Source organism: Tinamus guttatus, unplaced genomic scaffold, assembly GCF_059628265.1.
Source record: "Tinamus guttatus ecotype Peru unplaced genomic scaffold, ASM5962826v1 Tinamus_guttatus_pri_ptg000728l, whole genome shotgun sequence".
NCBI lineage: Eukaryota > Metazoa > Chordata > Aves > Tinamiformes > Tinamidae > Tinamus > Tinamus guttatus.
In genome coordinates, this window is record NW_028289262.1 from 18,547 (window position 1) to 30,663 (window position 12,117).

Consider the following 12,117-nt stretch of genomic DNA (forward strand, 5'->3'; position numbering starts at 1 on the left):
TCACCACTGCGTCACCTGTGTTCACCAACGGCATCCACTGCGTCTCCCACCATGTCGCCTGTGTCACCAACATCACCCCATGTCACCAATGTCACCTGCGTCACCAGTGGTACCCACCGCGTCTCCCACCGCAATACCTGTGTCACCCACCGCGTCACCTGCGTCACCCTGTGTCACCAATGTCACCTGTGTCACTGTCACCCACCGCCTCACCAATATGACCCTGTGTCACCAACGTCACCCACTGCATCACCCATGTCACCCTGTGTCACCAATGGCACCCACCACGGCACCCACCATGTCACCAATGGCACCCACCGCGTCACTCACTACAATACCTGTGTCACCCACTGTGTCACCCGTGTCACTGTCACCAATGTCACTTATCGCCTCACCAACATGACTCTGTGTCACCAACAGCACCCACCGCGTCACCCATGTCACCAGCGTCACCCCATGTCACCAATGTCACCCACCGTGTCACCTGCGAGCGCCCCTGGAGGTGCTAGCAGACAGTGTCACCAAGGCCACCCACCACATCGCCTGTGTCACTGTCACCCCATGTCACCAATGTCACCTACTGTGTCACCAACGTCACCCTGTGTCACTTGCAAGCGGCCCTGGGGCTGCTAGGATGGGAGTGTCACCAACATCACCAGTGTCACCCATCGTGTCACCTGCAAGTGGCTCTGAGGCTGCTAGGATGGAAGTGCCACCAGTGGCATCAATGGCACCCACGTCACCACAGCCAAAGTCACCCCTATGGCCAACGTCACCCCCATGGCCAACGTCACCCCCATGACCATTGTCATCCCCATGACCAATGTCATCCTCATGGCCACCATGGCCAACGTCACCCCCATGACCAATGTCACCCCCATGACCAACGTCACCCCCATGGCCACTGTGGCCAACGTCACCCCCATGACCAATGTCACCCCCATGGCCAATGTCATCCTCATGGCCACCATGGCCAACATCACCCCCATGGCCAATGTCACTTCCATGACCAACATCACCCCCATGGCCAATGTCATCCCCATGGCCACCATGGCTAATGTCACCCCCATGACCAACATCACCCCTACAGCCAACATCACCCCCATGGCCAATGTCACCATCACGGCCACCATGGCCAATGTCACTCCCATGGCCGCCATGGCCAACGTCACCCCCCTGGGGACCTCCTGCACCCACAGGAGGTTGAGCACCTATGGGTGATCCTGGACCCGTGGGAGACCCTGGAACCTCAGGAGATCCAGCTGCTCCGGGTGACCCAGCACCCATGGGACACCTGGAACCCTTGGGAGATCCTGGATCCATGGGAGATCCTGGATCCGTGGGAGATCCTGGACCCGTGGGAGACCCATGGGAGAACCTGCACCCATGGGACATCCATCATCCTGGGCTCATGGGACACTCGTGGGGCATCTGCAACCTATGGGACATCCTGCACCCATGGGACCTCCCAGACCCATGGGGCCTCCATGGGGCCTCCAACAGCCATAGGGTCTTCAGCACTCATGGGACCTCCAGCACCCATGGGACTTCCTGGACCCATGGGACCTCTGGCACCCATGGGACCTCCATCCCGCCCCCAGCCATGCTCAGGGCCAATAAATGACCTTCGTGCAGCCCCCAGAGCATGATGGGACGAGACGGGTGACACCAGGGCGCCGGAATGGGGTGGGTGACACCATCAGGGCAGGTGACACCAAGCTGGGACAGGTGACAGGTGGTCAGGGGCCACCCTGGGGGTGGTGACACTTGTCCCCTGGGGGCCCCATGGGACCTTCTCAAGGTCCCCTCCCAGAGGCTTCGGTGGCTTTGGGCAACGTTTAATGACAGCGGAGCAGGACGGGGCCCGGACGCCTGGGCCCCTCGGCCACCCAGGGGACCAGGGTCCCCCGAGATGTCGGGGGAGGACCCAGGCGTCCGGGTCCTGACAGGGGGCCCAGACATCCGGGTCACTCGTGGGGCTGGGGGCCACCAAGCGCCGTGAGCAGCTGGGCCACCTGGGCCTGGAACTTGGCCTCCTGGATGGACGTGTCCACCCCAAAGCGCCACCCTGGGGACACGACCGGGGTCAGGGGACACCGTGGGAGGTCCCCAAGGAGGGATGGGCGGGTCATGGTTTGGGGTCCTCCCCCATCAGGTTTGGGTTTATGGGGGGGGGGTCAAGGATGGGGTTGGGTCCCCCAGGGAGGTCGGGTTGAGGTTTGGGGTCTCCAGGTGGGTCACACTGGGGGTGGGGACAGGATTTGGGGTCCCCAGTTGCTCCTGTTGGGGGTTGGGGACAAGTTTTGGGGTCCCTAGTTGGGTTTGGGGTGGAGGGTGGGGGGTCAGGGTTGGGTTTTGGGTTCCCCAGGTGCATTAGGGGTCCCCAGTTAGGTCTCATTGGGGATTGGGGACAAGTTTTGGGGTCCCCAGTTGGGTTTGGGCTTCAGGATGGCGGTCGGGGTGCCCTGGTTGGGGCAGGATGACTTTGGAGGGTCTAAAGTTGGGTCACGTTGGGGTTTGAGGTTGGGTTTCGGGGTCCCCTCTTGGATTGTGGGGTCTCCCAATGGGTCAGGTCTTGGGGTTTCCCAGTTGGGGCAGGTTTGGGGTTCAGGGATGAGTTTTAGGGGCCCCTTTTTGGGTCAAATTGAGTTGGGCTCTCCAGTTGGGTCATGTTGGGGGTCAAGAGTTGGGTTTGGGGGTCCCCAGGTGAGTCCCATTGGGGTTTGGGGACAAGTTTTGGGGTCCCTGGTTGGGTTTGGAGTGGAGGGTAAGGGTCAGAGTTGAGTTTTGGGGTCCCCCGGTTGGGTTGGGAGGGTCCTGGGGGGTGACGTTGGGGCTTGAGGTTGGGTTTTGGGGTCCCCAGTTGAGTTTTGGGGTTCCCCAATGGGTCAGGTCTTGGGGTCTCCCCGGTGGGGCAGGTTTGGGGATGAGTTTTGGGGGACCCTGGTTGGGTCAAATTGAGTTGGGATCTCCCGGAGGGTCATGTTGGGGGCCAATGGTTGGGTTTGGGGGTCCCCGGGTGGGTCCCATTGGGGTTTGGGGACAAGTTTTGGAGTCCCCAGTTGGGTCATGTTGAGTTGGGGTCTCCAGGTGGGCGATGTTGGGGGCTGGGGACAAGTTTTGGGGTCCCCAGTTGGGTTTGGAGTTGAGTTTTGGGGTCCCCCCATTGGGTCAGGTGGAGTTGGGAGGGTCCCCAAGAGGGTGACATTGGGTTTGGGGACAGGTTTTGAGGTCCTCCATTGGGTCCTGTTGGGTTTGGGGACAGGTTTTGGTGTCCCCAGGGGGTGATGTTGGGTTCGGGATTGGGGTCTCCGGGGTTGGGGACACGTTTGGGGACACCACGGGGGGAGGTGACGTCCCCGTCACCTTCGTGCTCCAGCTGCCGCACCTCGGCCTCCAGGCGCCGCAGGGCCACCCCGCGGTGCCACCCTGGGACGGGGACACCACGGCTGCCACCGCGGCCCGGCCACCTCCCTTGGGTGGCCCAATGTCCCCCCAGTGTCCCCCCGTGTTCATCCGTGTCCCCCATGTGGCCCCATGTCCTGCCAGGTCCCCCCATGTCCCCCTGTCCCCCCATGTCCCCATATCCCTCTGTGTCCCCCCATGTACCTCCGTGTCCCCCTATGTCCTCATGTCCCCCATTTCTCCTCATATTCCCCTGTCCCCCCTGTCCCCACGTCCCCCCATATCCCTCCCATGTCCCCCAGTCCTTGTGTCCCCCCATGTCCCCATGTCCCCATGTCTCCTCATGTCCCTCTGTCCCTGGTATCCCCCCATATCCCCCCATATGCCCCCCATGTCCCTCATGTCCCCCATGTCCCTCCATGTCCTCCCATATGCCCCCATGTCCCCCAGTCCCCATGTCCCCCCATATCCCCCCCATGTCCCCCAGTCCCCATGTCCCCCCATATGCCCCCCATGTCCCCCATGTCCCTCACGTCCCCTGTCCCCATGTCCCCATGTCCCCATGTCCTCCATGTCCCTCCATTTCCCCCCATATCCCCATATCCCCCCATGTCCCCCATGTCCCCTGTCCCCATGTCCCTCATGTCCCCTGTCCCCTGTCCCTTGTCCCCTCACCCTCCTTCTCCTCCTTTTCCAGCCGCTCCCGCAGGTTTCCCAGGCGCTGCCACAGGGCGGGGGCTGGGGGGGACACGGGGAGGGGTCGGGGGGCAGCAGAGGGGACAGGAGGGGACATGGGGGGGGGGTGACACAGGCGGGGGGGGCCCAAGGGGGGGTCCCAAATGGGGGGGGGTTGGGGGAGGGGGGGGTCCCTTTAGTGTCCCTTTGGGGGGGGGAGTCCCTTTGGGGGTCCCTTTGGGGGAGGTCCCTTTGGGGGGGTCCCTTTTGGGGGTGTCCCTTTGGGGGTCCCTTTGGGGGGGTCCCTTTTGGGGGTGTCCCTTTAGGGTCCCTTTGGGGGGGTCATCCCTTTGGGGGTTCCCCTTGGGTGTCCCTTTGGGGGGGTCCCTGGGAGGGTCCCTTGGGGGGTTCCCTTTGGGGGGGTCCCTGGGGGGAGTCCCTTGGGGGTCCCTTTGGGGGGGGTCCCTTTGGGGGTGTCCCCTTGGGGGGGAGTCCCTTTGGGGGTCCCTTTGGGAGAGGTCCCTTTGGGGGGGGGTCCCTTTTGGGGGTGTCCCTTTAGGGTCCCTTTGGGGGGGTCATCCCTTTGGGGGTTCCCCTTGGGTGTCCCTTTGGGGGGGTCCCTGGGGGGAGTCCCTTGGGGGTCCCTTTGGGGGGGGGTCCCTTTGGGGTGTCCCCTTGGGGGGGCTCCCTTGGGGGGGTGTCCCTTTAGGATCCCTTTGCAGGGGGTCCCTTTTGGAGGTCCCTTTAGGGGAGGCCACCTTGGGGTGTCCCTTTTGGGGGGGGGTCCCTTTGGGGGTCGTCCCTTTTGGGGGTCCCTTGGGGGGGGTCCCTTTGGGAGAGTCCCTGGGGGGGGCTCCTCTGGGAGGGGTCCCTTGGGGGGGGTCCCTTGGGAGGGTGCCTGGGGTGGGTCCCTTGGGGGTCCCTCTGGGGGGTCCCTTTTGGGGGTCCCCTTAGGGGGTTCCCTGGGGGGGTCCCTTGGGGGGGTCCCTTGGGGGTCCCTCTGGGGGGTCCCTTGGGGGGGGTCCCTTGGGGGGGGGTCCCTGGGGTGGGTCCCTTGGGGGTCTCTCTGGGGGGGGGTCCCTTTTGGGGGTCCCTTTGGGGGGTTCCCTGGGGGGGTCCCTCTGGGGGGGTCCCTTGGGGGTCCCTCTGGGGGGTCCCTTGGGGGGGGTCCCTTGGGGGGGGGTCCCTGGGGTGGGTCCCTTGGGGGTCTCTCTGGGGGGGGGTCCCTTTTGGGGGTCCCTTTGGGGGGTCCCTCTGGGGGGTCCCTTTTGGGGTTCCCCTTGGGGGGGTCCCCTTGGGGGGTTCCCTGGGGGGTCCCCCTCGGGGGTCGCTCACGGCGGCGCCGCAGTCGCTGCTGCTGCTGCTGCAGCCCCGAGAGGTCCCCGCGGAGCCGCGAGTCTGGGGACAGGGGGACAGCGGGGTCACGGGGGGGACAGGGGGGGACAGGGGGGGACACAGGGACACGGGGGCACAGGGGGACAGTGGGGTCAGGGGGGGGGACAGGGGGGGACAGGGGGGGACAGGGGGGACATGAGGGGACACGGGGGGACAGCGGGGTCACGGGGGGACACGGGGGGACACGGGGGGACAGCGGGGTCACGGGGGGGACACGGGGGGACAGGGGGGACAGGGGGGACATCGGGGTCATGGGGGGACACGGGGGACATGGGGGGACCCAGGGGTCATTGGGGGAAATCAGGGTCCCACGGGGACATGGAGGGTCATGGGGGGGACACCAGGGTCACGGGGGGACACGGGGACATGGGGGGACATGGAGGGTCATGGGGGGACATCAGGGTCCCATGGGGACATGGAGAGTCATGGGGGGACCCAGGGATCATGGGGGGACATCGGGGTCCCACGGGGACACGGAGGGTCATGGGGGGACCCGGGGGGTCACGGGGAGGCACGGGGGGACATGGAGGAGGACACAGATGACACAGGGGGACATGGGGGACACCGGGGTCACATCGGTCACATGGGGGTTGTGGGGGGACACGGAGGGACATGGGGGGATCATGGGGGGGTGGGGGCCATGGAGGGGGGGAGGGGCTCGGGCTGGGGGGTGGGGGAGGGGTCATGGCTGGGTTTGGGGTCAGGGGTCAGGGTCGGGGTCAGGAGTCACGGCCGGGGTCAGGGGTCACCCGTGGCCGCCAGCCCCAGCAGCAGCAGCCCCCAGAGCAGGAAGGAGGCGGCGACGGCGACGGCCCCGCCCACAGCGCCCCGCCCTGCGGGGTCAAGGGTCAAGGGTCACCCGGGCGCCCCCGCGGGGTCCCCAACCCCCCGTGTCCCCTCCCCCACGTCCCCCTGGGTGTCACCAACCCCCCGTGTCCCCATGGGTGTCACTGTCCCCCCCGTGTTCCCCCATGTCCCCTCATGAGTGTCTCTGTCCCCGTGTCCCCCAGGGGTGTCCCCATCCCCCCATGTCCCCCCCGGGGTGTCACCAACCCCCTGTGTCCTCCCCATGCCCATGGTGGCTGTCACCATCCCCCCACGTCCCCCCCCTCGTGTCCTCCATGGTTGTCACCATCTCCTTCACGTCCCCCCATGTCCCCCATGGGTGTCACCATCCCCCTGTGTCCTCCTGTGTCCCCCATAGGTGTCACTGTCCCCCCCGTGTCCCCTCCCACGTCCCCCATGGTTGTCTCCATCTTCCCCATGTCCCCCCATGTCCCCCGTGGGTGTCACTGTCCCTCCTTGTCCCCTCCATGTCACCCTGTGTCCCCTCTGGGTGTCACTGTCCCCCCTTGTCCCCTCCATGTCCCCTCACGGGTGTCTCTGTCCCCTCACATCCCCTATGGGTCTCCCCATCCCCCAATGTCCCCCTGTGTCTCTCATGGGTGTCACTGTCCCCTGGTGTCCGCCATTGTTGTCACCATCTCCCTCACGTCCCCCCCATGTCCCCCATGGGTGTCACCATCCCTCCGCGTCCCCCAGGGGTGTCACTGTCCCCTTGTGTCCCCCCATGTCCCCATGGGTGTCCCCATCTCCCCCCGGACATCCCCGTCCCCCCAATGTCCCCGTGTCCCCCATGGGTGTCACTGTCCCCCTGTGTGTCCCCCCCATGTCCCCTATGGTTGTCACCATCCCCCCATAGGGTCCCCATCTCTCCCATGTCCCCCTGTGTCCCCTGTGGGTGTCCCCGTCCCCCCATGTCCCCCACAGGTGTCATTGTCCCCCACACCCCTCCCATGTCCCCCATGGGTGTCCCCGACCCCCCATGTCCCCCCATGTCCCCCATCGGTGTCTCTGTCCCCCCCATGTCCCCCCATGTCCCCCCGTGTCCCCCATGGGTGTCCCCATCCCGTGTCCATCCCCTGTGGGTGTCCCTGTCCCCCTGTGTCCCCCCGTGTCCCCCATGGGTGTCCCCATCCCGTGCCCATCCCCTGTGGGTGTCCCTGTCCCCCCGTGTCCCCCCGTGTCCCCCATGGGTGTCCCCGTGTCCATCCCCTGTGGGTGTCCCTGTCCCCCCTTGTCCCCCCATGTCCCCCATGGGTGTCCCCATCCCGTGCCCATCCCCTGTGGGTGTCCCTGTCCCCCCATGTCCCCCTGTGTCCCCCATGAGTGTCCCCATCCCGTGCCCACCCCCTGTGTGTGTCCCTGTCCCCCCGTGTCCCCCCGTGTCCCCCTGTGTCCCCCATGGGTGTCCCCATCCCGTGCCCATCCCCTGTGGGTGTCCCTGTCCCCCGTGTCCCGCTACCTCCCCGCGGTGGCTCCATGGCGTCCGCTGTCCCCAGTGTCCCCCGCGCGGCGGGTGACACCCAGTTCCTGTCCCCCCCCACTGTGTCACGTGTCCCCGCACCCACGGGTGCCCCCCCCAGTGCCACGTGCCACCGCGGTGGCCCCCGACCGCAGGGATGTGTCACCTCCCCCCGACACGTGTCACTGCTGGTGACACCGGCCCCACCCTGCGGTGACACCCGTCACCCCCCCCCCACCCTTGGGGTCCCTTGTCCCCAGGGCCACGTGACAGTGACGGTGGCACCACGGTGGCACCAGGCCCTGGCACAGCCACCGGCCACCGTGTCCCCAAGGGGGTGCGGGGACACCCTGATGTCCCCAAGGGGTCAGGGTGTCCTCAAGGGGTGCAGGGACACCCCAATGTCCCCAAGGGGGGAGATGGCTGTCCGCAAGGGCAGCCTTTGGTGTCCCCAAGGGGCACAGGGACACTCTTATGTCCCCAACAGGGTAGGGTGTCCCCAAGGGTGGCCTTGGGTGTCCCCAAGGGACATTGTGACACCTCCCTGTCCCCAAAGGGAGAGGCTGCTGTCCCCAAGAGTGGCCTTGGGTGTCCCCAGCCCCAGTGTCCCCAAGGGGTGAGAGTGTCCCCAAGGGTGGCCTTTGGTGTCCCCAAGGGGCACAGGGACACCCCTATGTCCCCAGAGCCACCCCAGTGTCCCCAGAGCGACGCCCCCTTCCCCGTGCTGGAGCCTCCTTGTCCCCAGGGGGCCCAAGGGCCACCATGTTGTCCCCAACGGGGACAAGGGCCCCCGCGACGTCCCCTCAGGGGGGCCCCGGTGTCCCCAAGGTCCCCAAGAAGGAGCCAGGGGCGTTGCGGGGCACAAAGGAGGTTTATGGTGACAATGAGGGACAGGAGGGACAACGCGGGGGGACAGGGGCCACCCTGTGTCCCCAAGGGAGGCCGAGGGACAGCAGGGAGGAGGAGGCCAACGGGGAGGGACAGGAGGCCAAGGGCCACCAGGAGGGACAATGTGGGGGTCAAGGGCCACCAGGGAGGCCAAGAGGAGTCCAAGGGCCACCAGGAAGGTCAATATGGAGGTCAAGGGCCATCAGGAGGGACAAGAGGGAGGCCAAGGGCCACCAGGGAGGCCAAGGTGGAGGCCAAGGGCCACCAGGAGGCACGAGAGGGAGGCCCAGAGCCACCAGGAGGGACAATATGGAGGTCGAGGACCACGAGGAGGGACAAAAGGGAGGTCAAGGGCTACCAGGGAGGCCAAGGTAGAGGCCAAGGGGCCATCGTAGGGGACAGTAGGGAGGCCCAGAGCCACCAGGGAGGCCAAGGCGGAGGCCAAAGGCCACCGGGAGGGCCGGGAGAGAAGCTGAGGAACGCGAGGGAGGCCAAGAGGAGGCCAAGGGCCACCAGGAAGGACAACGTGGAGGTCAAGGGCCATCAGGAGGGACAAAAGGGAGGCCCAGAGCCACCAGGGAGGCCAAGACAGAGGCCAAGAGCCACCAGGAAGGACAACGTGGAGGTCAAGGGCCATTAGGAGGGACAAGAAGGAGGCCAAGGGCCATCAGGGAGGCCAAGGTGGAGGCCAAGAGCCACCAGGAAGGACAATGTGGAGGTCAAGGGCCATCAGGAAGGACAACGTGGAGGTCAAGGGCCATCATGAGGGACAAGAGAGAGGCCCAGAGCCACCAGGGAGGCCAAGGTAGAGGCCAAAGGCCACCAGGAGGGCCGGGAGAGAAGCTGAGGAACGTGAGGGAGGCCAAGAGGAGGCCAAGGGCCACCAGGAAAGACAACCTGGAGGTCAAGGGCCATCAGGAAGGACAACGTGGAGGCCAAGGGCCAACAGGGAGGCCGGGGCGGAGGCCCTGGCGCCTCAGCGCCCCTCGAGGCCGCGCTCGCGGGCCACCACGGCCTCGTCGAACTTGATCATGAGGGTGGTGCCCTTGTGCCAGTGGGCGGTGACCTTGGCCGGGAAGCCGGCGGCGGCCAGCAGGGCCTCCACGAGGCCCGCGGTGAAGGCGGCGCAGTTGAGGCTGCTGTGGTCGCGCGGCACCGAGATGAACGCGTTGACCAGGGGCTCCCGCTCGATGATGTAGAAGGTCCGGTCGTCGTCGTTGGCCTGCTCCAACTTGTCGGCCTCCTTCCCGAAGAGCGACCTCCACGCGGGGCCCTTGACGAAGAGGAGGGCGCCCAGGAGCTTGGTCTCGCGGCGGAGGCCCCGCTCGCGGCTCACCAGGACGTCGAGGAGGCGGAGGCCGACCTGGCGGCCCAGCAGGGCCAGCTTGGCCTGCAGCTCGGCCACCGAGTAGACCCGGTTCTGGCAGTACTGGACCAGCTCGGAGAAGAGGAGGGCGAAGGCCCCCAGGCTGACGTCGCAGCGGGGCCGGCCCAGCGGGCGCTCCAGCAGCGGAGACTTCCCCCGCGTGAAGCGCGCGGCCATGGCGTCACCTGCGGGGACAGCGCCCACGTGGGGTCAGCGCGGGGGGTGGCACCAAGGTTGGGGTCAACGGTGAGGGTAGGGTCATGGTTGGGGTCTCTACATGGGTGGTGGCACCAAGATTAGGGTCTATGTTGAGGGTTTGGATCATGGTTGGGTCAACGTTGAGGGTAGGATCATGGTTGGGTCAACATTGAGGGTAGGACCATGGCTGGGTCAATGTTGAAGGTAGAGTCATGGTTGGGTCAACATTGAGGGTAGGACCATGGCTGGGTCAACGTTGAGGGTAGGATCATGGTTGGGGTTATCTTGGGTGGTGGCACCAAGATTAGGGTCAATGTTGAGGGTAGGGCCATGGTTGGGTCAATGTTGAGGGTAAGGTCATGGTTGGGGTTATCTTGGGTGGTGGCACCAAGATTAGGGTCAACGTTGAGGGTAGGACCATGGTTGGGTCAACATTGAGGGTTAAACCATGGTTGGGTCAACGTTGAGGGTACGACCATGGTTGGGGTCATCTCGAGTGGTGGCACCAAGATTAGGGTTAATGTTGAGGGTAGGATCATGACTGGGGTCATCTTGGGTGGTGGCACCATGATAGGGGCCAACGTTGAGGGTAGGATCATGGTTGGGTCAACGTCAAGGGTAGGACCATGGTTGGGTCAACACTGAGGGTAGAACCATGACTGGGTCAATGTTGAGGGTAGGATCATGGTTGGGGTCATCTTGGGTGGTGGCACCAAGATTAGGGTCAACGTTGAGGGTAGGGTCATGGTTGGGTCAACGTTGAGGGTAGGGTCATGGTTGGGTCAACATCGAGGGTAGGACCATGGTTGGGGTCATCTTGGGTGGTGGCACCAAGATTACGGTCAATGTCAAGGATAGGATCATGGCTGGGTCAATGTTGAGGGTAGGGTCATGGTTGGGGTCATCTCGGGTGGTGGCACCAAGATTAGGGTCAACATTGAGGGTAGGGTCATGGTTGGGTCAATGTTGAGGGTAGGATCATGGTTGGGTCAACATTGAGGGTAGGATGATGGTTGGGGTCATCTCAGGTGGTGGCACCAAGATTAGGGCCAATGTTGAGGGTAGGATCATGGTTGGGTCAACATTGAGGGTAGGATGATGGCTGGGGTCATCTCGGGTGGTGGCACCAAGATTAGGGTCAACGTTGAGGGTAGGACCATGGCTGGGTCAACATTGAGGGTAGGACCATGGCTGGGGTCTCCACATGGGTGGTGGCACCAAGGTTTTGGTCAAGGTTGAGGGTAGGACCTCGATGGGGTCTAGGCACCTCAATGGGTGATGGCATCACTGTTAGGGTCAACATTGATGGTAGGACCATGGTTGGGGTCTACTTGGGTGGTGGTGGCACCAAGGTTGGGGTCAACGTTGAGGGTAGGACCACGGTTGGGTCAACGTTGAGGGCAGGACCATGGTTGGGTCAACGTTGAGGGTTAAACCATGGTTGGGTCAACGCTGAGGGTAGGACCATGACTGGGTCAATGTTGAGGGCAGGACCATGGTTGGGGTCTCTACATGGGTGGTGGCACCATGATAGGGCTCAACATTGAGGGCAGGATCATGGTTGGGTCGACGTTGAGCGTAGGATCTTGGCTGGGGTCTGTACCTGGGTGGTGGCACCAAGGTTGGGGTCAAGGTTGAGGGTAGGACCTAGATGGGGTCAAAACTGGGTGGTGGCATCATCGTTATGGTCAACACTGATGGTAGGACCATGTTTGGGGTCAACTTGGGTGGAGACATCATGATAGGGGTCAACATTGAGGGTAGAACCATGGTTGGGTCAACGTTGAGGGTAGGACCAAGGCTGGGGTCACCACATGGGTGGTGGCACCAAGTTGGGGGTCTCCATGTGCGGGGTGGCACCAAGGTTGGGGTCAACATTGATGGT

General features: G+C 64.6%; 1 protein-coding gene across 1 annotated transcript; it reads right to left on the minus strand.

Annotated features, from left to right (window-relative positions):
- Positions 1–9,643: 9,643 nt before the first annotated feature.
- Positions 9,644–10,217, minus strand: LOC104579200 (trafficking protein particle complex subunit 5). The gene has a single exon (XM_010226790.2). The coding sequence runs from the start codon at positions 10,209–10,211 to the stop codon at positions 9,645–9,647; it is 567 nt and encodes a 188-aa protein (XP_010225092.2). The 5' UTR covers positions 10,212–10,217; the 3' UTR covers position 9,644.
- Positions 10,218–12,117: the final 1,900 nt, after the last annotated feature.